The 26,967-nt window shown below is 33.6% G+C and overlaps 4 protein-coding genes and 1 long non-coding RNA gene across 5 annotated transcripts; 2 read left to right on the top strand and 3 right to left on the bottom strand.

The window, feature by feature from the left end:
- Nucleotides 1-378: 378 nt before the first annotated feature.
- On the bottom strand, nucleotides 379-2,233 carry LOC119637105 (probable isoaspartyl peptidase/L-asparaginase GA20639). The gene is made up of 3 exons (XM_038032933.1): nucleotides 2,128-2,233; nucleotides 2,011-2,058; nucleotides 379-1,539 (listed from the first exon to the last, which is right to left on the bottom strand). The coding sequence occupies exons 1-3, from the start codon at nucleotides 2,137-2,139 to the stop codon at nucleotides 562-564; spliced, it is 1,038 nt and encodes a 345-aa protein (XP_037888861.1). The 5' UTR covers nucleotides 2,140-2,233; the 3' UTR covers nucleotides 379-561.
- Nucleotides 2,234-4,356: 2,123 nt separating this feature from the next.
- On the top strand, nucleotides 4,357-6,359 carry LOC119637154 (protein yippee). The gene is made up of 3 exons (XM_038033003.1): nucleotides 4,357-4,764; nucleotides 4,824-4,983; nucleotides 5,942-6,359. Exons 1-3 carry the CDS (start codon nucleotides 4,647-4,649, stop codon nucleotides 6,027-6,029), a joined length of 366 nt encoding a protein of 121 aa, XP_037888931.1. The 5' UTR covers nucleotides 4,357-4,646; the 3' UTR covers nucleotides 6,030-6,359.
- Nucleotides 6,360-6,418: 59 nt separating this feature from the next.
- Nucleotides 6,419-7,095, bottom strand: LOC119637202 (mitochondrial import inner membrane translocase subunit Tim9). The gene is made up of 3 exons (XM_038033054.1): nucleotides 6,948-7,095; nucleotides 6,777-6,872; nucleotides 6,419-6,695 (listed from the first exon to the last, which is right to left on the bottom strand). The coding sequence occupies exons 1-3, from the start codon at nucleotides 7,008-7,010 to the stop codon at nucleotides 6,564-6,566; spliced, it is 291 nt and encodes a 96-aa protein (XP_037888982.1). The 5' UTR covers nucleotides 7,011-7,095; the 3' UTR covers nucleotides 6,419-6,563.
- A 6,296-nt stretch (nucleotides 7,096-13,391) lies between these two features.
- On the bottom strand, nucleotides 13,392-20,964 carry LOC119637095 (protein wings apart-like). Its single transcript, XM_038032920.1, has 7 exons — nucleotides 20,755-20,964; nucleotides 19,297-20,255; nucleotides 15,542-18,871; nucleotides 15,315-15,484; nucleotides 15,167-15,255; nucleotides 14,786-14,976; nucleotides 13,392-14,708 (listed from the first exon to the last, which is right to left on the bottom strand). Exons 2-7 carry the CDS (start codon nucleotides 20,197-20,199, stop codon nucleotides 14,502-14,504), a joined length of 4,890 nt encoding a protein of 1,629 aa, XP_037888848.1. The 5' UTR covers nucleotides 20,200-20,255; nucleotides 20,755-20,964; the 3' UTR covers nucleotides 13,392-14,501.
- A 3,279-nt stretch (nucleotides 20,965-24,243) lies between these two features.
- Nucleotides 24,244-25,472, top strand: LOC119637163. The gene is made up of 3 exons (XR_005247223.1): nucleotides 24,244-24,626; nucleotides 24,691-25,010; nucleotides 25,083-25,472. It is a non-coding gene; the product is annotated as an uncharacterized LOC119637163 (long non-coding RNA).
- The last annotated feature ends 1,495 nt before the right edge of the window (nucleotides 25,473-26,967 follow it).

Below are 26,967 nucleotides of genomic sequence, written 5' to 3'. Positions count from 1 at the left end.
AATAAAAAAACTCGATAGCCGATAGATGCTAGTGCTTCAAAGGTCTAGCCTTAGTATTTCTCTGGCAAAATTAATAATAATAATAATAATAAAAAAAAAAAACCAATAATCTCAAGCAGTAAAGCAATGCAGACATGGCAGTCATCAATTAATCGAAAATAAGCGAGCCAAACCGTGAGAAAAATGGCAGATGTGTCCTTCATACAAAACGATCGAAATTTGAAAAGCATAGCGACTTCAACTTAATGTTTCAAAAGTCGAAGGAAGGGCAACTACTATGGCAATAATATCTTCTAGATTTTCCAATGAAGACCTCATAGTATCTTGTTCGACCATAAGTACATAAAATCATTCTATTTACTTCACTTCATGAAAAAGTTGTCTTGATATAATATATTATATTAAGAAGAATGCTTATTATAATGAAGTGTTGGACCGCATTTTGGAAATTGACCATGATTTCTGATATATGTTGCACTTCACAAAAGGCAGAAGGAAAAAAAAGAAAAAAGAAATCTTCAAATCTTAATCTTTAGTAAACATATGTATGAAGAGTTTACATTAATTGACTTCAATTTCTTCCATTGTGATGATATTCTTAGTGACACCGTAATGCAATCCATTGTTTGATTGATAAGCCCACGGCATATGTTGCGAGGTAAAGTAAATGCCCAAATTACCTTGATGATCTATGCTGATAACACCGGCTGTTTGATTGAAACGTTCTCTCATTTCGTCTAATACTTTTGAAGTAGCCTCTGGAGCCGTTAGTCCTTTGTATTTTACTAAAGCCAATATCCGAGAAGCCACATTAAAACGCATAATAGATTCGCCATGTCCGGTGGCTGAGACACTACCAGCAGCGTTATCAGCATACGTACCACCTCCCAGTATAGGTGAATCACCAATGCGACCAGGCATTTTCCCTGTAAGACCACCCGTCGACGTTGCCGCAGCTACATTGCCATTTGCATCAATTGCTACAGCCCCAACTGTTCCCGGCGAGCCGAAAGTTTCCGTTAATTCATTTTCAATTGAAATTCCATCAAACTCGGTTATTCCTCCATTTATGCTGTTTTTGTAATCTTCTAAAGCTTGTTTAGATTCATTCGTTATCAATGCGCCTTCTGGTAATAAGGTAAAATTACTTTCTGCAGCAAAAATCATGGCATCATATCCTGCTAAATATGTATGACGAGTCTTTTCCATAACACAACGAGCTAGAGAAATTGGATGTAATATGTCGGTTATCAAGGAAACGCAACCGGCATTCAAATCGGATCCATTCATAATCGCGGCGTCCATTTGTATATTCCCTTCCCAATTAAGAACACTGCCATAGCCAGCATTGAAGGCGCCATTTGCTTCCATCGAACGGACAGCCTCCTCCACGGCTGAAACTACATCCCCAGTAGATAGCAATGTTTCATAGCCAATATGGGCTGCCATTTTGACCCCACCTAATTTAGCCGGTATAGCATCCTCGGCAATTTTCCCAGCTCCACCATGAACCAAAACAGTTGGCACTATTTGAATAGTCTGAGTTAAATTTGAAGCTTACATTAGCATCATGCAAATTACAAAAAACAAAGCCTACTATTCATGAAAAAGTGATCACATGATTTGTTCACGATGATTTCGTCAATGAAACTCTGCAGCATAAAATTCTATGAATTAAGACTTATGAAGTCTTATTCACTAGTTAATTTCATTAAGGTCGGGAAAATGAAAATCGAAAATTAGAGCAAACACGTCGGTTGGTATGGTATGGTTGGTTTGTAGAGAAAACATTTCAAAGTCGATTAAGCCCAACCACAAACAAATATTATAACTAAAAACTTGAACGTCACGGTTCGTCATAGGCTCCCGCACACATATTTCTATCTGCTACTATAGAAACAACGACATGCATGTGGTGGATGTAAAGACTACATTTGGTGGGGTGTTTCATTAGTTTTGAAATGAATGGATTGGAAATGGAGTGGAAATTGGATACGTGGAAGTATTTACCTGCCCGATAGTGAAGATATAGTCTAATAGCAGAAAAACTAGGTAGTGCTGGAAACAAATTTGGTAAATTTCCTATTATTTAAAAGAAAAATATTTTTGGTAATCAAATTGACTTACTTTAGTCGCCATTATTACAGATACTACCACGAGAAGTGTTCCTCTGTAGTATTGATATTGAAATTGTACTGCTTTATAAAAGCTATTGCATTTTTATTGTGTGCAAAAATATTTCCTTTTGAAATCTATATCTAATCGCATTAATCAACAACGTGTAAAGTACACTTCATTTGAAGTGTAAGGTAGGATTAGTTAGGGGACAAACGATTCCGATATGCTCACTTGATAAATTACGTCTTCCATACATTCGAAAAGGTGAAGTAAGAAAAAATTCGCCTTAAGGCAACTCTCCAAAGCATTTCACCTAAAATGTTTTCAGTTTTTTTTTTCTTTTTTTTTAACAAAAAATATTTACATGCTTAGCTATAAACACGTGGTTTCAAATCGATGCTACAACAATCTGTCTTCTACGGTTTGTAACCGCTATAGTTTCGCAATAATTCTTAAGAGAGTCGTCATGTAGTGCTAAAATGACTAACGTTTTTCTTTTCTAGCATTCCCTGCCGCTCAACGGCTGTCGTTTTTTTTTTCGAAAAAAGTTCTACGAAATGATTTCTTTAAAAGTTGCGGGCTCCAAAAATGGCTTCCATTTATATCTTATGAATAATTTGTATGGGCGGTTGCTTAGAAATCAATATCCATCGCCAGTGATCCACTTAATCATGATTTTGGTAGTCTGGAAGCTACTAATGACTGCTCGATACTGACAACTCTATAAGGTTAGTACAGTTTTTCCAGTTTTATATCGGATATAATGTATTCAATTGTGGTATCAGATGTGATAATGTGACAAAAGTAGTGGACGGTAAACTTTATTAGGGCGTCAATACATCGATGCGAATACCATATCATATCCTGTACCTTTACTTTATTATTTAATTGTGTTATCAGCATTTCCAAGAAATTTTGGTTAACGCCTTTTATTTTATGGCGGCATTTGGTAAGCGGAAGAAAAATATTATTTGCTTATAATTAAAATTATCCAAACTTGACTACATACAATTTTATGGAATCTTTGTTGATCCCCAGCTGCATAATTCGTCTTTATTAAATGGCGTCGATGAATGGAAAACTCTGCAAGCTCTTATTTGGCTTATTATGCATACACAAATTTAGCATAATTTTATTTAAAATTTAACGTAAAAAGTTAATTTCTTGTTTCTGTTTTATTGGTGCAGAGTGAATGATGTATAGATCGACGACGAAAGTCGTAAATATAGCAAATAAAATCGAACACCTTTTAAGTAACTTTCGCCCACAAAATAGTTGATTTTTTCATATTCTTTTCTTTTAAGTAAAATACTCTTAAAGCTACCACTCGAAGCTAATTCTATGCAACCATAAGCAATCGAGTTTTTAAGAAAAATTACAAAAAAATCTCCAAGTCGTCTGCAGACAAAGCACCGGCGAGTAATGAACTGCTGCTATCAAATAACATTTACACGTTGGTTAACGTTGCTGCATTATCTATTAACATTACTTAGCAATATTTCACTTATCTTTCGCAAACTTAAACTTTCTGCTGTGTTGTGCAGTTGTTTTTTTCTTATAAATTTAACTATAAAAATTTCTTGTTGTAACTCTTATTATAAACATGAAATTTGATACAAATTTGTTGAAAACCTTAGCTAATTTACTTACGTTTCATATTCTTCAATAGAGAGAAAATATTTAACAATTGTCGCGCAAGAAGCGATTCATCGATCGACAGTGAATGCTATTCCGGAGGTAAATCGGAACCAGCTGAGAAACGAAAATTAAATTTTTCATGCAAAATTAATCCCCGATTTTTGCTGTCGTCAAAAATGCAAGTTGCTTACTGGATACATAACGACCCTCCCCACGTTTAACATCTTCGTTTTTTGAACCATTATCACCGTATCACTTCTAGAAGAAAATGTTAACTATATATCTTTGCCTTTTTTTTTATTAAAGTAGCAAAACATGCTCATTGTTAGACACCGCGATATTGTGACTTTCCTATTTGCTTTTATATACCAAATACCCTGTATATGATTCGAACATCATAAGTGAATAAAGTCTTCTCTTAGAAAAATCCGCAAAACCAAATATTTTGACAAGTTTATAAGAAAATATTGATTGGCAGAACGTCCATTTTTTTTATATAGTAACTTTCACTAATACGTACATATTTTCTTCAATTTATTTATGTGCAAGCATTTTGAAGCAGGCACATTTAGTTGCACATAGGATTCTAAGTTTTGTTTTAAATTTTCTATTAAAGTCCTTTTACTTCTGGCAACGCTGCGAAAAAACTAAGAAAAAATAATCTTTTTTTAAGTATTGCTTTGTTATCGAATGGATCTTCTTGTGGAATAGATAAGCCAAAATAAATAAAGCAAATAGAAAACTAAATAAATCCAGCAAATAGGGGAGACGTAGAATAAACGGACAAATTCTGTCAAGCTAGCCAGCACAACCTGTTTGTGGATTTAAATCTTGATTCAAAGCTCTATTGGATAAAATATTTTTCGTTTTATTTATTTATTTTTTTTAACATGGGTCGCGTGTTCTTGGAACACTTGGGTGGTGTTCGTTTAATCAATTGTGCACAATGTCAAGTTAATTTAACCAATCGTAATCAGTTACTGAGCACTCGTTTCACAGGGGCGACGGGTAAGAGGAACATACCATCATTACTTGATGGACTGTGTGATTTACTTGTTGTCTTTTAGGTCGAGCTTATCTCTTCAAGCGTGTTGTAAACTTAACATTCAGTAATATACAAGAACGTGTCATGCTGACGGGACGTCATATGGTGCGTGATGTAATGTGTAAAAATTGCAACGTTAAACTGGGTTGGATGTATGAATATGCCACAGAAGAAGCACAAAAGTGAGTAAATATAGAAATCGTATAACTGATGACCTAGTGACTATTACGCCGACTGGCTTATTGAGGTTTGTCGAAGAATCGTCAGTTAAGATAACAGTATTTGAGTTGAACGACATCAATGGTAATAAAGGGAGGGTGCTTAAAAACAACCGCGATATAAATAAATGCCTGACTTTTAATTAATGGCTCCTTCGGCATTCCAATACTTATTTTTAGTTTAGCAGATGGTTTTTAAAGCTTCATTTAACACAAATTGCTATGAACATAAACCCAAGTATAAATAATTTAGGATCCTTGAAGAGGATTCCTATTAGGATTACGTAGAGTAGGACAAAGATTATGTCCATTACAGTAGCCGTATAAAAAAAATTAATTTAAAAATAATACGTGCTTGTGGCCTCAAGACAAACTATTGTAACGTCTGTCGATGGCGACGTCAAAAAAAAGTTGGAAAGTTGAAACGAAGAATCACCGAGTCATTATCGAAAAATTTACTACTTCTGTAATTATTTTTCTGAGCTATATTGGGTGTAGAAGGTGCGGCTACATTTCTTGTTGATATATAATTATTATATTATACTAAAAATGATACTTATCATAGCGTTTATATATAATTATATATTTTTGTTAGGAACAAGCGAAAAATTTTACACTATACCGTCAGCGCCCTAACATAATTCTAGAAACTTAAAAATACCTCTATTTTTCTAATAAAACTTGCGTTCCACAAAATAATATACTCATAATATTGTAAAGATAAATTTTCTTATAGAATTTCCGTGTCCCACGACATATAGTTTTTATAAATTACGAAAATAACCGTCCTTTGGTGGCGTGTACTAAAATTTACAGCATTTATGCTTGAAATTAATACATATCGTTAAAAACATGTATACTAGAAAAACAGAATGTTATTTTACTATGAACTTAAATTCTTTATTTTATATTTAAACTTTAGATATAAAGAAGGCCGTGTTATTTTGGAATATGCTCTGATAAATGAAGCCGAAGGTTATCCCAATGAAAGTGGAAGCTCGAGTCATTAAATTATTTCAGTCAATTGATCAATCATAATTAAAAAACCATCCTTCATATTAATTTCATTCATGTTAATCTCTTAATAATTTAAAAATAGGAATTTATACACTTGCTTCTGGGCGTAAGGTAAACTTTTGTTATAGGTTAGATGTTGTGTACAAAATCAAGGAAATTTTAAATGTGAAACATTCTAGCTTATCGTACGCTCCTAACTGACATCATTGTCTATTTAAACCATTGAGAGAAGGCAATGTGTAGAATACGATTTAATATACTATATATTTTAAATAACGTAAACATGAAAATTTTTCTAAAAGAGAAATTTAAATTGAAATATAATAACTTGAAATTCATTTTATTTAGTTTTAATTCATTTTTATTTTTAATAAAAAAGGAGACAGATCTGCAATTAAATTCTAAAATTAAAATGCATATTTTCAACACTAACGTTAACGGTATTTAGTGATAAATATTACTAATCGCGTTTATCGAAAAACTTTAAGAATATTAGTTCAAAATCCAGTTGCTGATACCCACTAGTTCTAGGATTTACTAGTTTTTTGTGCCATTGCCAAAGCATTTTCATTTGAAATCAATTGAAATTCTTGAAACCGTTGAGATATGCGTTGATTCATTTTTAAATATTTCTCCATGCAGTTTAAAGAACATTTTTCCTAAAATTATAAATTAAACAATGTTGTTTTACACCATACATTACCGCGCTGTTGTATTTATGGCTTTTTAACCGTACTAACCTCAGTTTCTCTAAGAGTTCTAGAGGTGAAATCTCTAACACAATCAGTAAAACACATTTCCGAAAGCTTATTATACGAAGTGAGAAAATCGGAGAGCTTTATTTTGTTATGAAATAGGAACATTAATTGTAAAATTCAGTTAGAGTTATTAGTTTGATAAGCATTAATTACCGTTTTCATTTGTTCCTTATCTAAAGCATCAATGCTCGATGCCTGTGATTGATTCCCAGCCATGTTTATTTGTTTGGCGTTATTTGAAAAAAGATTTTTAATTTATTATTTTAAACTTATATGTCCTGTTTAGATTGCGACTAAATTAAAGAGAAACATGTCCGAGTTGCAGCTGATCTTCTTCTTCTTCTGCGAGACAGAAAATCAACAACAGATGATTTACTAAGTTGAAAAAAAAGATTAAATTTTTTGTTGTTATGGTTTTTATTTTCTCTCTTTTTTGCTTGGCTATGTTGCCAGATGCGCAATGTTATTACCATCTGGAGTTTTTCGAAGCATTTTGTTACCATATAATGATATTCTTTAAGGATTACAGATAATGAAAGTGTTTCAAAGTGTTATTGAAATTATTAACTAAATAGAATGTGATATTATTTATGACGCGTGCAGTTTGCTGTAAAATATGATGAAATCGGTTATAGATTTTGCAGCTAATGTAAAAGATAATGAAGAGAAGTTTTGAACGTCTAGAAAGCCGAGTAGTGGCCGCGCATTGCTTAAAAAGTATCTCACCAAAAATATCAAACACGAGCAATCTCAACGCAGACTTTTTTAAGTTGAAGTGTGAGTGTCCGCTCTGTCAAGGCATAACATTTACTGATCGGGCACGCACCTCCCAGTCCTATCCCTCTGTCTCCATTTTTTCCGAAACACCATCGTGTTATATAGCTATTGTAGACATTGCCTGAGTAATTAGTTATATAAGAAAGAAAAAGGAAGAGCGTAAACCCTAAAATTTTCTTAGGCACATGGGGTGGGATATTTCAGATTTAAAAGAACTACTACATCTATAAAGAAAAACCCTGGAATGACGTGAAGGCATACAAAGGCTCAACATGATATGTCTACTAATATGTAAATAGAAGTCAGACAGGTAAAATATAAGAACAAATTTCCATTTTTTACAAGTTGAGTGCAATTTCGTGGTAGCATGAATAGCATTATTAAGTGTTTTTATGGCCGTGTGGCCCATCAAGTTATGTAAGAAACTTTTTTCATACATTCTAAATTTTCATGCGGTTCTGATAAATGAATAAGCAAATTTTATATCAGATTGATGCTATACAGATCGTAAACTACAAGCAAAAACGCATTCGCAACTTCAGAATTTTTTCTTATTATCGCTGTTGTACTACAATCAACATTCAGGATTTATTCAATAACATTTAATAAGGTACATAGTAGTCTGTGTGTTTTCTAATCTAACATATTATAGGTATATCCACATATAGGATATCTCCAAAATAAATTGAGTTTATCGACTATAGAGAGGTACCATATGTACAAACCTAGCGAATCTCAATTTAATGATATACAAAATAACTCTTTTAAATTAAATATCACCGCTTAATGTAAAGAGAATAAGATAAGAAAGACGATTTCTTCGTTAATAAAATGTTCATAAGAACGCCAAGTCCGTTTATTTTATGCTAATTTGATCTTTTCAATTTCTTCATGATATTTTTGCGGTAACTAGCCATAAGTTGTTATCGATTACAAATAGAAGTCTACATCAACTCTATCATATTTCTTAAAAGGTAATGATTGTAACGTGTGCTGGAATATAGAAGATATTTTCCATGTAAAACCATAATCGAGAATAGAAATTTTAAGGCAAAAAGGAGATATTTCTTTTTCTCATTGGACTAAGTGTCAATTGTATACAAGGAGATTGGTTGGTAAATTATATAAAAAATAATAAGTCTTCGAATTCTTCTTTCTCTCTAAAAGCAATCAGTAATTGTTTAGACGACGACAAACATTTTGTCAATTATGAAATGCTGACACAAGAAAGAATTGCATGCCCTAGCGGTGTTATGGCGATATGGTGGAATAAATAACTGGTACGAAATTCATGATTAAGCAAATCTTCGGTAAGCCACGTTCGTGCAACTTCAGTAACATCGTTTACGATAACTCTCAAGCTGGCGCATATTGCTTAGAATTGTGAAGATTTCATGTATTGAAGCATTTACTTTCTCATTGAATTGCAAAGAATCAGTTAGTAGAGCACATAGCTTCCACCGCGCAAATTTCAACAATCACAAGCCTGTATATGTGTAAAGATGTAAAACCGTCGTAATCCGGAGAATGTTGTGAAGTTAATGGGAAGCGGGCTTAGAAATGAACTAATAATCTCTTATTCACTCGAAGAACTTAACGCAATTTGACGTTTAAATGGTAATCAATGATATCTGTGAAATTAAATAGGTTAACCAAAAGAATTGTTTTGAAAGTGTTTGTGCGCTGGATGCGTAACAAGTTACTGTAAAGTATTTTGGAGTTCTTGAGCAAAAAATTTCCTAATACTTAAAACGGTGTCTTGACGTCATGAATTAGTTTCGAAGGAAGCGGCAACAATAGTGAGCGCGCGAATAAGCTGCGAAAGTTGAATCAAGCAGAATTTACCTGGAGGTCTAAACCTCCTAAATTCTCAGCTTTCTAATTCAATTTAATTAAATGAAAAGACTTGGCTAAATTGATTTAGAACTTTACGCTGGCCAAGAATCTTAATTTTGCATATTTTCGAATTTGAGTTAATAAAGGGTAGAAATACAACTGTAACGAAGTAAAATGTGATAAAACGTCTCATGTAATTTCTTGCTTCAATTGGCATATTTTGACGTTTCTGTTTCCTTGAGCATGTAAATCACAGGAAGCTATGCTAAAAGAGATTTATTTCTCATTATTCGTTTTAAATGTTAATAATGTTTGAAATTAACGCATCTGTGGAAGGGGTAAACATTTAGGTTATGATGATGAATGACCACAAACTCTATTAAAATATTTGAGTTGGAGTAGACATACGCAACATCGTAACAGAAATGTTGGTCTGCATACTTGTAGTGCCGTCCTTTAATTATAAGATTCTCATGAAGTGTGATCGAGTGTAGGTACGGATTTAATTCAATTTCAAATTCGACCAAGACAATGTATAAAACGACATTAAGCATATGCTTGGAGGAAAAGTCATCAGAAATTTACGAGGCATTAATCTCTACATGGTACAAAACTTTTTACACAAATTAAGTTATCTTCTGTAGTTTGATTGGCTCTATTTGAACAAATAATGTATTTCGACTCGATGAAAAATCGAAATCTTAATAAATAGCAAACATAAATATAAATCTATCAAATTGTTTGGCGGCTGATGGGGCGATTGTCTGGTCGCTGAAGCCATTCATAAGTCACTTATCAGTCATAAATTTTATTTTATAAACGTCTTTTCCGTTTCAGACCTTTTGGTTTCGTCCAAATCGAGTCATTGTACGAAATTAACGACCATACGTCCATATTTAATTCACCTTTTTAATAATTGCTTTTCAAAAATGTTTCCTTCAATCTTCTTTTTAGCAATTGATTTTTGACTTGATCAAAATTGAATGTAAGAAATACAGAGCAATGAAAACGGACGGAAGGGATGAAATAACCTTATAATAAGCTTGCTTTCTTTATACCTTTGCATTTATTTGACTGCTTTGTAATCTAATATTTTTCTCTTATCTTATCTTATCTGAATCTATGTTCTCCCTTTATTCAACGTTTGCTCCAATTCTTGCAGCACAGCTCCATTGCCTGACCTTCGTCTGTCTCCACGATACAAAATCAGCAGACATAAAACGAAATCCGTAGGAAGTCTGACAATTACTACAAATAGTAACCGTTTAAACCTTTAATCAAAGAATAACGCGGCCCTCTTACAAATATGCCAATGTATCATGCAGCTCATAAGAGAGAATAATATTCAAGCTTTGTCACGAAGTGGAGACGGTTTTCTTGCTACGAGTTAGTTTTCATTCCTAAATGTATTTGTGATCTAAGCAAGTTCCCATTGAAAATTAATACTTTATCTATTTATACGAACTTCGCCTGAACTATGCAAGTCGTATACCACCAGCCGCGGTCGAGAGTTGAATTTTTCACCTCAAGCCTTGGGAAACGCAAACTCGTAGTAAAGAAAAGATAATTAGTTTCAAGTTTATGTACTTTACAGATTCGCATACGCCGCCCTTAACAAAAACAGTAAACTGCAACTGTTATTGTACAGCCGCGCATACGCGATAACCAATGCAACAACAATCAAATTAATTCTTAGTTAATATATATTGTACGTATGTAGGTGTGCATATATCTGCTTCACCTTGTGTTATATTTAATGAGATATGCGGGGGGCGCGGTTGACGTGATTGTCCGTTTTTTGTGTACAGGAAGCATATCTCGCCCATATGTCGAAAGCTTTCTTCGTTGTACTTTCAATGGCTCCGTGAAATACCCTAATACCGTAATTTGCCTACATTTCATACGTGATGAAAAATGATTTATCCTTCTCTGTTATGCGATAAGTTTAAATTGTTACACTTTACTCGAAATCGTCGAATCTATATAGATTGATTTTCGAGAGGCGAGAGTGGCTCGCTACACACCGGAGTTACGCACCCCACCAACTCGGCACTTTCTTTCATTCTAATAATGTCTTTCGTCTTAAACTAACATAGGGAAAGTTGGGGTTAGGGTTAGAACTGTCTCGAATCATATTTTTCACTTGCAACTTGCTGCTTATGTTCCAGCTAACTTAATTATTTTGAAGTAAGACTCAAGTTTGATTATACTATGCGGAATACATACATCCTTTTAGCCTAAATGGTTTGTACCATGCTGTTTGATTGAGATAATAAGTATGTTGTTTATTCTGTTAATTACAGGAAATAAGATCGCATCGTTTTCCGCATTTAACGAAATACACTTTCGCCATTAATTCGCAAAAATAAACTCTGCCTTTGTTATATTGCAAAAAATGTATATTTTCATTACACTTTCGTATGAAGAATTTTATGATTGCAATTATTTCATACTCACATCAATTACCGTTAGACTAGAGATGCTCCGTTCCAGGTTGCAGCAAAATTCGAAACTTCTTAAAAAATTGCCTTCTCGCAGTAGTACTATCAGGCACGGCAACGTAAGCTACAATTACATTATTATTATGTGCTTCAATAATGACTAATGATGATTAATCTATCAATATTTAAGGGAAAAAGAATTTATTTCGAATATAATCAAATCATGTAAGTTTCTGAAATTTAACTGCGTTCCGTTGTGTACTTTGACCTGGCTTTTTGCTGCAACAATATTTAAAATCCTATTCACTGGACTCTACGAGATGTCAAAAAACAAACTTTTTTTTTTTTTTGAATCCAGTTTAAATTTCATCTCGTAAGAATGATTTATTGCTTATCGAATACTTTGCAAAGTGTATTCCAACTCGGTCTAATTTTTCAAACTGGTTTGGTTATATTTGCTTACTTGCTCTTGGAGGAACCGAGATATTTACAACTTTTTAAATGGAAAAGACCGCAAAACAATGTCGACAACAATATCTTATTGCCTGTGTTAGATCATCATGTGCGTTGCACACTTTGTCGTCGTGTCACACTCACATCATGTCAAGCTTCAATTCAAAGTCAAATTGCATATATATATATATATATGTATTTAGAGCGAAATATTAAGTCGAGCGAACGCATTTTGCCATGCCGTTTCTTCTTTTAAATTTCTTTGAACCGCACAAAGAGCAATTTGATTCTTTCCTTATGCCCATTCGGGCCGCTTCAGGTCGATTGCTTATTTATATTTGACGCAATGTTACGTTAAAGATGTATTTTATTTTTTTGAAGAGCAATAGCTTATAAGTGATTACTTGCACGTATGGAACTGTGATAGTAGTAAACGGTTGGACGTTTGCTAGTGAACGAGTTAAGCGAATGCGCTTATTTTAGCAAGGCATACATAATAAACATTGACATGTGCATCTATTATCTGTTGCTTCAATTTTCAAGGTTCGAACAGTAGACCTTTAAAATGCTTAAGCTGATCGAAAATATCGAAGAAATTGAAAAAGCTTGCAAAAGTTTACGAAAACTTCAGCTATATTCCAGATATCGATTCGGAAGGAAACGGCCCTCTCCACAATTAACAAAAAGGAAAAAGTTGCATGATTTATTCAAAAGCCGTCCTTATAAAGCAAAATTTTACTTTCGAAAATTTCCATAAAACACTAATAAATAAATATCTTTATTAATCGATTAATACACATACATAAACACATATGTAATTTTATATTGAATTGTATTTGAAAATTTCATTTCTTAACATAAAATTATAAAATTTTACACATGTACGTACATGGTTTGTTGATGCTCCAATTATTTAAATACACTTTTGTTTTTTTTTTTTTTTTTTTTTTTTTTTTCTTTTAATATCTGCTTCTATAAAGAGCGCTTTGTTGTTGTTGATCCCAGTCAGTTAGTTCTTTATTATTATTAATTTCTGATATTAAGTGAATAAAAATCAATTAAAATAAAATGGTAAATATTTAAAATTTCTAACAACAATGAGAGAAAAATTAAAAGAAATTATTCATCTGTGTGTAAAGTTTATTAAATACTTAGCTAAACGTACATACAGATAGTTACAAAACGGACTTACAAACAGCGCATACATTAAAGTTAAGGATTATATGTCCGAAATTAGGGGATACTAATTGGAAGTGTATATATATGTACAAGCCGTGTTATTACATGACATTAAATTTCTAATTTGTGCTTAAAATCTAAGATATTCACTTGCCAGAACAAAAAAAAAAATAAAAAAATAAAATAAAACAAGAAAAAAAATACATTTGGAAAGCATGGAAAGAGCTTCCCTTTGGATTCGCAATATGCAAACTTATGTGTACGTGTGGAAGTGTTATCTCTTTTACATTTTTATAAAAGCAGCTCTATTTAGTTTAGTTTTATACAATCTCGTTAAAATTAGAAGACAATAGAAAAAATTAAATTATCATTTAAAAACGATATAATATTACATTCATATTAGTTGCATTAAAACGAAAAGAAAAAAAAAAAAAAAAATACCCCATTAAACTATCTGTAAAACTCAATTGTCGGGCAATTTCGCAATTCCACGGTTCCAGAGGTATTTTTCTTTTGCCCACCACCTCACAAGTGAGAGATAATAACCTCTATAAGTATGGGTGACGGGAATTTGTGTGAGGCAAATACACGCTTAACAATCAGTGCGAGACTTTCACTCCGTCCGTCTGTCGAGAAAATTTTGAAACCATTGATAAAGATTAAAAAATAAATATAGATATTTGCCATGAACGCTTATTGGGGATAAGTCAAGATTGAGTGAGAGAAAGATTTTCGTATAATTAACAAAAAATTAATATTCGAATGAAAACGAATATTTACAATATTTGTTTTAGCATTTAGGCTATTTGTTCGACTATTAGTTCTCCAAGGATAAATTTTAAAAAGAAGCCAACTCATAAAATTTATGTTTTTATCTTTTCGTTTCAACCTCTGCGCTTTAAAATTGCTTTAAGAAATAATGTTAAAAAAAAAAAAAAAAATGATAAAATTAAAAAATAATGGTAATAAAGTCAAATAACGATTAAAATATTTTACTTTTAATTTAATTTAATATGTTTAATTATCTTTGACTGTACGTCTTGTAAACACGTTGCACTGTTGCTGGAGTACTGCTAGAGTTGGTATTCAAGTCGTTATCATTCTCATGTTTCTCCAAACTTACGGGAGATTTATTATTAATATTCATCTCATGAATCAAGTCGCGTTTTTTAAAGTAATCTAAAAGTTTTTTGGTGGATTTGATATGAGCCACTACCGAAGCTTCTGACTGCAAAGAAATACAATCGAGCAATTATCAAATTGATGTAAAGTGCTTGAAGGAGCACTCTCGAATTGATAACTTACACTCGCAGCTAAATCCATAAAATTATAATATTTCTCTAATACACTGATTATTTCTTTAAAGCCGTTGCCATGCAAATGCTTTCGCACTGTATCTTCGAAGCGTTCATTGTCTGCTATTAAATGGCCAATTAGAATTGCTGTGTAACTGCCTTTTAGTGAATGTTCCATATGATGGCCAGCCTTTTGCAACACTGCAATAGAATATAAAAAATAAGCTACACTTCTTGCAAGAGGTTCAAGTTCATTGTTAGTGATGAAAACTTGAACTTTGTGACGTCCTATTCAAATATTTCCGTACTGGTCTTAAGAACGTATGTATGTATGTATCTACATTAAAGTCATAATGACAAATCCAAAATCAAATAAAAACTCAAAACTCACAATTATTAACAGTTTCATCAACCTCCTCTTGTTTCTTCTTGTTTTTGTCTTGATTATCCAATAAAGCATCTGTATTCTTCTCCACCAACCTAAAAATATAGAAATTATTAGCGATAGGAAAAAATGCGTCAACAATTTGAAACTTTACCTCGCCAATTCTTCGCACTTGTAAAAGTACGACATTATAGCTGAAATGGCTGTTTCACTTTTCGGTGAATTATCATGATTTAGGCTAAACTCGGTGGGCGCATTGGATTGCATGATTCGCTCACGATTTGGTAATGTATACATGGTGAGATTGATAAGCAACAGCAAAGCCTTGAAAAAAAAGTCGGTATTTCATTTTTGTGTAAAATCTTTGTTTTTCAAACTAACCAATATGCTTAACTCAAATACACAACGATCAGGAATGTAGTTTGGTGCTTGCAAAAGCAAATGGAAACTTGTATCGATGACTTCGTTACGTTGACCTATCAAATCAGCACCCATGGCATTCGAAGCATTAAATGGATGCGTTAGATTGATTAAGACTTTCATCAAAGGTATCAGCAGTTCGCGCATAACAATGCCGGGATTGTCGCGGGAGGTGGTTTCTGAAGTAGGATATAATGTCAATTCACGATCACAGAGCGAGTACAAAGAACATAGGGTGTTAATAGCGTGACCCTGCGCATAAGTTAATATATAGCGCTGGTTTTCCTCATTCATCTGCGTAACATTTTCAAGAACACGTAGGCATCGTTCCACTGTTTGCATATTATCCAATAACGGTCGCGTCCAACTGATACCGGCGCTGCTATGATCGTTGTCTACTGCTGGTCTACAACAATCGTTAATTGTCTTTATAATGTGTTCTAAACCGCCCAATTCGCGTAATTCTTCTTTAAACCATTCTCCGGCTCTTTTAGAAGTAAGCGATAATAACGTTTCCATCGCGAGGGTACCAACTGTAATGGATTCAACATTTAAATGAGTAGCTTTTCCTTGCGCCTTGATTTCTTCACAAAGCTCCCGCACCTTTTGCTTATTTCTTTCATAATTAGCATGATCTGCTGGAGCGGCTGCACTCTGTTCAGATTCTAATAAGTTCATCATAAGTTCTAAAGAGTCTCTATCTAAATCCATATTGAGACCTTCTTGCGATAATATGTACATAATAGCAGAGGTGCAGAGACCTAGACTTAGATCATGATTTGCATCGGAAAGAGCTTTAAAGAATTTCGAAACGACACCATGGGCACGTACGTGCATCCGGAAGGCAGGTACCATGCATTTGGTAGCCAATTGTAATGCTGAAAGGCATCTAGTGGGCATTGGATTTTGTGATTGCAAGGCATCCAAAATGTATTCAACGTCGTCATCCATTTCCTGATATTCACCAATTTCTTGGATTTGGTGAGCTGTTTTCACATTATGAACTACTGTGTATAAATCTTTTGTTTTTCGGTCGCCACGCGCTGAATCTGTTGCAGTTACCGCTTCATTCATATCAGAGCCGTGTGGAATCACTTGAGGATTTTGTTTAATTATTCGAGTTAATTTGGACGCCAGTAATGGACTACTACGAGTATCGTCACTTGTGAAGTCGTTAAAAATGGCATCGACGGTGGCACTGCCCGATTTATTATCTGGAATTTGTGCTGGTGTAGTATTGCTATCGCTGCCAGTGTCCCCATTAGCAGTAGCATCCCATCTGTGCTTATACAGATGTCGTTTACTATTTGTTTGTTCTGTTTGTTCGGAAGGCACGCGACTTTTAAAAATGCTACCTTTCTTTTTGGAAATAACCAATTTGACAGCAGGTTCGGCACCCGTTTGATTTTGAGTACCACTCGGTAACGTGTTATTAGGCGCCGTCTGCTTAGCAACAACAGCATTATTGACCTGATTGTCAAGAGTAAGAGTGCGCTTGAATTTATCTTTGATTTTGTAGTCATGGCGGAATGGTGATATCGGTGTTTCACTACCACTGGAAGGTCTTTGTAGAGAGCTGGAATCCATTGAGTTCGTTTCATGCAATTCCACTGAAGCTGAAAGATAATTTTCATTAATAGTATGCAGTGGATTTGTTATAAGATCCGTAGACTCCGTCGTAGGTAAATCAAGATTGGCCAATTTGGCAGGCGTTAAGCTGTGAATATCTTCCAATTCTTCAGCTGAAGGCTGCAAAACCTGCGTAACCTGTTGATTTTTACGCTTTCTTCCGTAACTTCGCTGAATGGAGGGTGTAGTGATGCTATCTGGATTTGAGACCTTTTGTAATTCGGCCGCTCCCGCCTTAGCTGATAAACTGGCAGCGATCTTATTGATATTGTTAGTGTTATTGGTTAAATTATTATTGTTGGTATTTCGAGACGATCTACCTCTTCTAACAACCAACGCGGGGATTGGATCCCTTTCTTGATAAGATTTATCTGAATTTATTTCATCGCTATTTGTAGGCAATTCTTCACTGGTTTCCATTGTTATTAATACAGAATTAGATTCATCTAGTTTTTTACCTCTTCTTGTTAAACGTTTCTGGATAGAAATCTCGTCTCCCGATTGAGTGATTGGAGTTGATTTTTTGTTTCGCACTTTGACCGCTTGAGAATCGTCTGTTTCTTGTTCAGCATAGTTACTCTTGGCTTTACCGCGGGTTATTCTACGACCTACAACAGTAGAATGCATCATGTTGTCTTCCTGAATTTGATTTGATAATTTGGAATCTTGACCGTTTTCCTTTATTTTCTCTTGCTCGATATCCATTGCACTTTCGTCACCTCTTAAAACCGCTAAAATATCTTCTTGTAATGGCTCCGCTTCTACGTAATTGTTAGTAGTGCGTTGTTGCTGACTTGCCTCACCGTCCATCATCATTGATTCCAATCGCAACTCAATATCTGATGGAGGTGCAACTAGTGATGAATGCTGGCTTGTTTCAAGGTCACTGGTTATCACACTGGAGCCTCTGCTGTGCAAAACACAACTCTCCTCTGGCTGTGGCGCTAATCCTTGAGGGGTGCTATTACCTTTAGATGAAATGCTACCCAATACTGACGACTGTGAGTCGAAATCTCTTTCAGATAAAGCAGGAGGTGAAATAACAGTGCGCGCCGAAGCTGCTGTCGGATTCGGATGGTTATCATGTATACTACTACTTCCTAATGCTAAATGTGGAGAAGGGGTCTTAAATTCAGCTAAGTTTCTTTTCTGCGTGCTAGGTAGCTGTTCTACAACTAAATGTTTCAAATGTTTATGTTTTTTATTTTTTTTAGATTTCTCCTTTTCAGGCCGATCCGTGGCTGGGCAGCCTTCATTACCAGAAGATGCAGTGTCTGCTTGAATTGCTTTTTCGGTGACTCCAACCGATTTCGCTGCTTCCGCTGCTGCAGCTGCTGCGAGTGCGTTCCGAATGACATCGGTCTTAATAATCAACTTTAGACGCTCTTTGGGCGGTTTGTCGGGCGAAATTTTCACTGTACAATAATTAATTTCAGGGGGTTCTTCTTCCCGAGACGATGTTAAGGGTGATGGTGGCCTGGGAGGTTTTACAATGATTTTAGGTGTGATGGTATTACTAATCACTTCGTCGCCAGGTGCCTGTCGAGATCTTGTTGCATTTTCTGATGGTGTTTCTAAAAGAAGAGCATCTGAGTGTTGTAAAGGTGGTGTTGTGGAAGCAACAGGTTCTTCACTATCAGTACTCACTAAACGTGATGTACCCTGAAATATGCAAAAGGCGACGTACAGTTAAATATAAAAATATTTAAAAACAAATACGTAAAAAATAGACTAAAAGTTGTTAAACGTTACATATATCCTTTAGCGCTGATACAATAAAAATCTAGCGAGCGAAGGAAACTCTGGCGATAAAAACAAATAGGCGCGTGTTATCCAAATTAAATGACAAATATTGTTCTATTTACACATCCAGCCTATGTAACGCTGTTTTAATAGGATTGCCATTCAAAATTTGGCATTTGTTTATGAATATATAAAATAATAAACATTGTCGACTAGGTGTACAAACTAATAATGCGGACATGTTCCTTGTAAAATCGGGTTGTGCTATTTCTTGTTTGTTTTGAACACTTCGCGACATAACGAGTTGGAAAAAGGACCGATTGACATCGTTAATATAAAATTACCTTTGAAATTCTTAACACAATGGGAGGATGTTCAGGTGTTTTAGATGCGATATTGTTAACTACAGTTGGAGTTTGTGGTGCAGCCGGTGGAGGCAAGACCGGTTCAGGTGTATCACAGGCGGCATATACATCATCTAATTTATGGGCTGGAGTGGGCGGAGGTGTCTCCTGAACGTTCACTACTTTATCCGGTTTCTTTTGTTTAGGAAGTATAATATCCTTAATGGGAGTCGGTAGACGATCTTCTTCGTCATCCTCACAATAATTTACTGTTTTACGAGCTCGTGATAATATACGTGAGGGTGGTGCTTCGGGTTTAAGCTCCTTTTCAGTTTTTTTCTTTTTCGGTAATTTAGTCTCACCGGGAGCTTTCGCTTCTTTGTGCTCATTGGCCTCATCAGATAGTTCCACGCTTTTAAATTTGAACTTCTTAGGAGACTTTTTCTTCCGTTCTGAGGAGATGCTTTTAGATGTTTTCACTTTTGTGGGATCTTTAACTGGAGTACTTAAAATTGATGGTGCGGTTGTGTAAGAAGAAGTTGTTTCTCGTGCAGGTGATGCTGACTGTCTCGGTAGGTGCTGTATAATTTGGGCTATAACTTCTGGTGGTGTTGTATTGCGTGATTTAAAAAATTTCCTTGGCTTTGGAGGTTCTGGTACAGAAGTGGACAAATCGTCTTCTTTGTGCGAGGCCGGACTTTCTTGGGGGCTGGCGGCGGCCACGGCCGCCGCAGCAGCTGCTACAGCAGCCGGTAAGGCTGACATAGTATATGTTCGCGTCGAAGTAAATCCCATTTTACCCCATTTACCGACCGTACCTAAAGACCGCGATACTGTCGGACGATTTGTGTTTTCTTTGGTCGAATCCAAAGGCACCACAATGTTTTTGCCCCAACGTGACATATTGCAACTGTTTTATTTCAATATTTTTCTATATACAACAACAATCAACAACCCATCTATAAAACGATAATATAAGTAATTTTTTAATATTCTTTAGAGTTTTGGAGATTTTTCAATATTTTTATAAATGATTATCAGAATCAAAACAAATGCACTTAAACGTCAAACAGGCAAGATTTCCTTATGTCATCGTTTAAACAGAACAATGAAGATTAAGAGAATGAGAGAATGGAAGAAAAATACTTTTCTTTAAAAACGTATACGAAATAAACTAATGTTTATGTTATTATTTATATTTTGGGCTAGTTTGCGACGACATTGTCTATGTTCACAAAATTATATTTTCATTTTTTAATTTAATTTTTACGTTTTACACAGTCGAATAAAAATATTATCGGTTAATCGCTTTGTACTCTATCCCATTGTTCTACTTTTCCCACTTCCTTGCGATTTGCAGAAAATTTTCTCATTGGCGCAAATTTCGTGTTGTGTACGACTTTTTTATGGAAAATCACTTAATTTAGATTAAACAGTGTTATTATTCATATTGTTTACCATAATTTGTTACATATATTTCCTTCTGAACACTTTTCAAACGTTTTGCTTCTTTTAGATCATCTGCCTTTTGTGTGAAGGCATTTCTAAATTTTTCTTTTGCTGCGCATTTATTATAAGAACTATTACGTTATCGATTTGCATTTGTTTTGTGTGAAAATATCAATGTTTTTATAGCAATTTTTTTTTAAATTGTTAAAAATATATTTATTTTAACTTTAAAAATTCACTACACATATAACTGAAGCCATTTTTATTTTTCTCGCTCTCCTCTAAAGTTCAAAAAGAGAGCGAGATGGTTATATATCAGAAAGTGGTGTCAACATAATGTTTTTCTTTACTTTATAAATACGTATTTTCCATATTTACAGTTGCAAACATGCATATACAAATCTTTTGCAAGTCCGTCAATAATTGAAACGAATTAGTAAATATACGATACTTTATGAATTTAGATATATTTGCCAGAAAATCCAATGATAATTGTAGTTGGGCGAGGAAAAATTCCAACATTGACAAAATGTATTAAAATTAGAAATTAGTTTTACATAAAAAGGGTACATACGCAGTTTGAACATTATTGTTTATGTGCAAATTATACGTAAAAATTCGGGTTAAAAACATCTATATTTACAATCATAAATTTAAATTATAAAAGAGTCGTTATGTACAAATAAGCTTCGTTGTGAAAGGTTGTAATCGTTGTTTACTCTACTACTCGCTAGTTTATTATTGGGTAATTTTTCTATGTGCGCACAAACACATATATATGTGTGTATAGTTAACATGTTTACTCTTTCTCCATAAACTTTTTTCTCTTTCTCCAGAAAACAACAAATTAAAACGACCAACGCTTTGCGGGCAGCTATTGTTTTTGTGTTAAGAGTTTCATATTTATATTTTAATCTCAGTTACGCTCGCAAGTATATTTACTCTCATCATTTTGACCAAAGTTTCTGAGATAGATTTCATATATGGCATCATTTTTGCAGAGATTTCTGGTATTGTATTATAAAATTATGTTTTACTTTTAGAGATTTATTTGAATATCCTTACTTGGCATCTTTTTTGCAGGGATTGCCTGCATAGTATTGTAAAGTTGAGTTTTACTCTCGGAGATTTCTTTGAAGACTTTCCGCTTGGAGTTATTCATACAATTGTTTCTGGCATTGTTAGCGCAAAATTTGGTTCTCCTCAAGAAAATTACTTTGAACACTTCTTACTTGGCATCCTCTTTGCAGCAATAACTGCCATTGTATTGTAAAATTACGGTCAGAGATTTATTTGAATATTTTCTAAATGGCATCATTTATGCAAGGGTTGGTAGCATTGTATTGTGAAGCTTGGTTTTGCTCGCTGTTATGTGCTTGAAAAAGAGAGAAGCACCACTTTTTAACAATTATTTATATGAACATAAATTTAAGCATTTTCTAGATTTTTTCAGTAGTCAAATATCAGGGGATTCAATACTGTCAAATAATCAAATACATCTCGGCACTTGGTTGACTAGGTTTCTTTTTTTAATTTCGACCTTTTTTGCTATATGTATGTACAAAAGGTGCGGGAAACGCTCTCTCAAACTTGTCAAATCAGGCGTAAGCCAAATCATCACGCTTTGCGTTAGTATCGATTGCTTAGAGCTGCATTTATAAAAGAAAACAACTGTAAATTGAAAATAAAATAATTTTCAAACAAAACTCTCTATATACAGTCTAAACAAAGGTAAAAAATTTTAAATTTTTAAAATTAAATTAAATTTTGGTAGATAAACAATTCCTTCCTTTTGCTTTTTACCTGAATTGTCTAACTAATACTCTTAATTCGCCAAAGCTTGTAATCAATTGTGTATCACTTATTTTTCTACAGGCCATCATGTACTAAATCCGCTTTAAGATATTGTGTGAAAATTGAAAAGTTTGTTTTTACTTATAAAATAAAAAACTAGGGTTGATTTGCAGTTTAATTAAAAATATTGTACGTTCTTTATAAGTAAAATCTTATGTGAGCGTAAAAATGGATTATATAATATAACAAGTACGAAAATTATATTCGATTTTGACCTAATCTTTTATAAGAAAAGAACAAAATTCTCATGATCATAATATGGAGTGGGCGCAGTTGATTTCTTTTGTTTTCAAAATAAAAGTTTTAGTCGTATAAGCATGTCGACGCTGTAGACGTCCCCTTTCAAAAGTTTAGGTCAATTCCAAATTCTTTTGCAAATTTGTAAGCAATATCTTTACTTTCCCTAACGAAAGAATATTTACCACAAATACAAATACGGTTGCGCAGACAAAGAGATGGACACACCAACAGGTGGACATGTTTAGGTGCATTCCAATTTGAAATTGCCCAAGAATTCATATACCTTATAGGGTTTTCGAAGTGTGTTTCTGCGTCTGATAGGGGTATCGAAAAAAAAAATTAAATTTTGATTTTTGAACATTTATCTGCTATAGTTTATGAGTAAAGAACAAAAACCAATTTTATATATTTTTTTTTTTTAAACAAGTATTGTCAGTTTATGTGGCGCTGTGGGCGTGTCCTTCGACCGATTTGGCTTATTTTCAAATATCAACGTGTGTGTAACAACTTCCAATGTTTTATGTGAAATCTCATTTGATTTTATAAATTTTTTTTTGTTAAATTTTTTGCTTTGTCAGAGAGATATGCATAAAGTCTGTAGATTAGGAGGCTTATACACCAGTAACGTGAGCTTATTTCACTTCTGAAAAATTGTACGTAAGTTTGTTTTTATTTACATTTGTATCATTTTGTTATTGATTATATCATTGTAAATAAACAAACGTCAAATTTGGCTTTTACCTTCACCTTAATTTTTCGAATTAAATTTCAAATGACGAAAGTCATAAATAATTCTGAGCCAAATGGCTTTCAAGGTGCGCCTTTCGAATGAGAGCTAGTTGACCAAATGATACATATCAGTGCCCTTCTCTGTCTGTAAACGTCATGATACTGATTATGTAGTTTTTATTAAATCCCGTTCGCTTTGACAATAGGAGGAAGTTAATCTCTTTTTCGCCATTATGCATAATTCCCATTTCCTCTTAGATATATAAAAAAAATAAACTGAAAACAGACGACAAGCTTGAAGTTCGGTTGTTTATAAAAAACCATCATTATGTAAACAACGACAATATCGTACACTCATATACCACATATTACATATCGGAATTTACTGCTCGCTCTTCTGTTCTATCCTACGTGGCAGACGTATAACACGCAAAATTGAACAAAAGAAAACTAATCAAATAATCACTAAAATAAATAAATTATAATACTATATACCAGATCTAAACCCAACTTTAATAAGGCCCGAACAAAGAACTCTGTGTTCACATTGCGTCTTTTGTACCATCCTAGCGAATTTGCGGGTGTTAATTTGCGGAATAACAAGAAGAAGAAGAACACAATATCATACAGATATAAATAAACACAAAATTATATTAAGATTAGTTAAATGCTAAAATCCATTTCTGCTAAACAAATCAGAAAAAGAAAACGTAAATTAAAATTTTTAGGTAATAAACTGAAAAGTGTTTTACGCGTATGAACTCTATATCTCAAAGAAAATGATACGAAATGATGTGAAATAAGACGATTTTCAATAAACGCGAATAAAAAATTTCGTTCGTTTATGGCTAAAACATTTGTTCAACGCGGAAGAGCGTAATCAATTTAACAAGAAAAGTGTTGCACGTTTAAAATCAACGGAAAGATCAATATGTTAATATTTCTTTACGTTTGTTTATGTCGATTTCTCACTGCCCTCGAAAGCTTTGTGGAATGAGCTAACAATGGAATTGAATTCAATGAGTGTTCGGGGCAAACATTCAACGGGGTGGCGATAAGTAAGTCAACAAAAATTACGTTAAGATTTTATTTATATTTACAGTATTTTTAACTTGTTTTTAGATTTGACCGGAACATAAAGCCAAAAATGGCGGGTGTCAACAGATTGTTTCTGCAGAAAAGACAAACTTCCTTGTTCGTCAGCTCGGAGACGTCAACACCATCGTTTAGATAAGTTGCGGATGTTTCAGTATTCAAATCTTTGAAATTCGCTGATATGATGCAGATATGTAATTCTTCAATTTATCCCACTGCTTAATCAATGAGTCAAGCATTAATTTGATTTGAATGCAATGTCCTTGTCGATAGGCTCACAGTTCAACGACTTCACACGTACGAATCATGGCATGATTCCGCAAGACGTAAGCATAAAAGATTCATATGTATGTACATAGCATACGCAAATAGTTAGATTAAATTACTATGTTTACACGACGCTCTTTTTTCTATTAAAGAAAACACTTTCGCTTTGCTTGGGCTTTTGAAAGTAAACGTGAGTTCCAGGTGCGCACCCAATTACTACATATTCGTTTGTTTTATAACAAAGCGCTACAACATCGAAAGCATGACAAAAATTACCTACCACCTGGAATCCTGAATTTTCAATAAAGCCACAACTTTATCTTGGAATTAACAATACATCGGATCTACTTGCAAAGTTTTATTTCGATTTTTTTTAAAAATCTTCTGACATAAAAACTGAAAACGTAGACTGTGCAACGCTCGAATAAATCCTACATTGGCTTGGCTTTATTAAACGCAATATTTAAAATGATTTATTTGTGAAAATGGAAGAAATTTATTATCTTTTTTTTTTATTATATGTATCGTTCCGAACTTAGAACCTTGCAATATGATCACCTTAATGAATTAATTGCATTGAAAAGAAAGAAAAAGACTGTGCAAATTTGTACATTGTTACGTTGCGTCTGCATGAGCAGTCAATAAATTTGATTTCTTTATTTTTCTTTTAAAAAAAAAATATATATGTATAATAGATTGAGCAATAAATCCTTTTATGTTCTTATGTTTGTATTATTAATAGTATTAATTAGGGTAATAAACTGAAAAATAAGATTTAATTGATTTAGGAGTTGTAGGTTCTCTATCAGCCATTGGTAGCCTCCAAAGCCCAGCCACTCTAAAGCCATGTCTAAACATATTACCAGCTGCATGTAGGCTTCTTCAAACCATCACTCGTGCCAAGTTTTCGTAAAATATCGTCAAAAGCCGCTTATGAAACGCGAAGCTTTTGCAGAGATCTGCAGTTAACATATAATATATATGTATATATATAAATCTGTAGTGGGTGTTCACAAATATAAAACGAAACGGTTCATTCTGCTTTAAATTTGGGCGTGCCAAAGACTACACCTAATCCTTGAAAAATTCTCTTATCAGTTTGCGGTATAATATCACCTCCAAGTGGATGTGAGGTTTCAATTTTTGCTGACGACACTGCGATTTTTACTTCTGGTATTTTTGCTGCCGATGTCATTATCAATCTACAAGCAGTAATTATTGAGGGTCAAATTTGCTGGTTAATGGTCAGAAAACTCAAGTGCTCTTTTTTACTCATAAGCGTAAGCCTTGCTTCACCTCCAACACACCTCGAAGTTTCATGGCAATGACACTCCTTGAAAGACTAAACTTAAGTAATTATGTGCAATATGAGACCTTAAACTTAATTTAACTGCCACGTTAACTACATTCATAAAATTACTACCAAAGTTCTGTATCCATTGATTATTAGAAATGCAAGTTTAAACATAAAAAGCAAGAAATTGATTACCAAACCTATGTTTCATTCCTTCGTGTTTTATGCTGGTCCGGTTTGTTCTTCTAACGTTCACTGCCATGTTAAAAAATTACAAAAGCTCTTAAAATCTATCATGTTATTTATCTACACTTAATTCTCGCTCAATTTCTAGTTTTAAACTTGTTTATAGCAACACTTTAAGCTCAAGTGGTAATTTTAGAGCAAAATGTCGAAAGTCATACCACTCTCACATCAATGATCTGCAATTATGGTGAATACTTTTTTTCGTTCCTTTATTTTTTCTCTTTTAGTTCACAAGGCTGTTTTACCTTTCTGCTTCAATCGTATTGTTAAATACAATATTAATAATAAATTATTAATTTTTAAGTTATAAAAGAGAGTCTTTACTCCTAAACGTTTTAATTTCTTATATCACGTCGCAGACAGTTTCTAAAATTAAAGACAAACGAAATCAAATTAATTAATTACTTTACCTTGCACAAATTTATAATTTTTGTTTTGGGTCAGGTGCTTTGTACGCAAACAATTTTGCTTGGAATTAGTTTTGTTTCCGTTTACAC

This window comes from Glossina fuscipes, unplaced genomic scaffold, assembly GCF_014805625.2.
Source record: "Glossina fuscipes isolate IAEA_lab_2018 unplaced genomic scaffold, Yale_Gfus_2 43, whole genome shotgun sequence".
NCBI classification, from domain to species: domain Eukaryota; kingdom Metazoa; phylum Arthropoda; class Insecta; order Diptera; family Glossinidae; genus Glossina; species Glossina fuscipes.
Note: the sequence above shows the minus strand (reverse complement) of the source record. Positions and strands in the feature narration are given on the sequence as shown.

Excerpts from the sequence above, each read along its gene's own strand:
- LOC119637154 (XM_038033003.1), top strand. The coding sequence starts at position 4,647 with ATGGGTCGCGTGTTCTTGGAACACTTGGGTGGTGTTCGTTTAATCAAT. Across the intron at positions 4,765-4,823 it reads TCGTTTCACAGGGGCGACGG|GTCGAGCTTATCTCTTCAAG; the intron begins GTAAGAGGAACA and ends GTTGTCTTTTAG. Across the intron at positions 4,984-5,941 it reads GCCACAGAAGAAGCACAAAA|ATATAAAGAAGGCCGTGTTA; the intron begins GTGAGTAAATAT and ends TTTAAACTTTAG.
- LOC119637105 (XM_038032933.1), bottom strand. Across the intron at positions 1,540-2,010 it reads ATATCTTCACTATCGGGCAG|ACTATTCAAATAGTGCCAAC; the intron begins GTAAATACTTCC and ends AATTTAACTCAG.
- LOC119637095 (XM_038032920.1), bottom strand. The coding sequence starts at position 20,199 with ATGTCACGTTGGGGCAAAAACATTGTGGTGCCTTTGGATTCGACCAAA. Across the intron at positions 15,485-15,541 it reads TATTTGAGTTAAGCATATTG|GCTTTGCTGTTGCTTATCAA; the intron begins GTTAGTTTGAAA and ends TTTTTTTTCAAG. Across the intron at positions 14,709-14,785 it reads TTATGGATTTAGCTGCGAGT|TCAGAAGCTTCGGTAGTGGC; the intron begins GTAAGTTATCAA and ends ATTTCTTTGCAG.
- LOC119637202 (XM_038033054.1), bottom strand. The coding sequence starts at position 7,010 with ATGGCTGGGAATCAATCACAGGCATCGAGCATTGATGCTTTAGATAAG. Across the intron at positions 6,873-6,947 it reads ATAAGGAACAAATGAAAACG|CTCTCCGATTTTCTCACTTC; the intron begins GTAATTAATGCT and ends AACAAAATAAAG. Across the intron at positions 6,696-6,776 it reads GAACTCTTAGAGAAACTGAG|GAAAAATGTTCTTTAAACTG; the intron begins GTTAGTACGGTT and ends TTATAATTTTAG.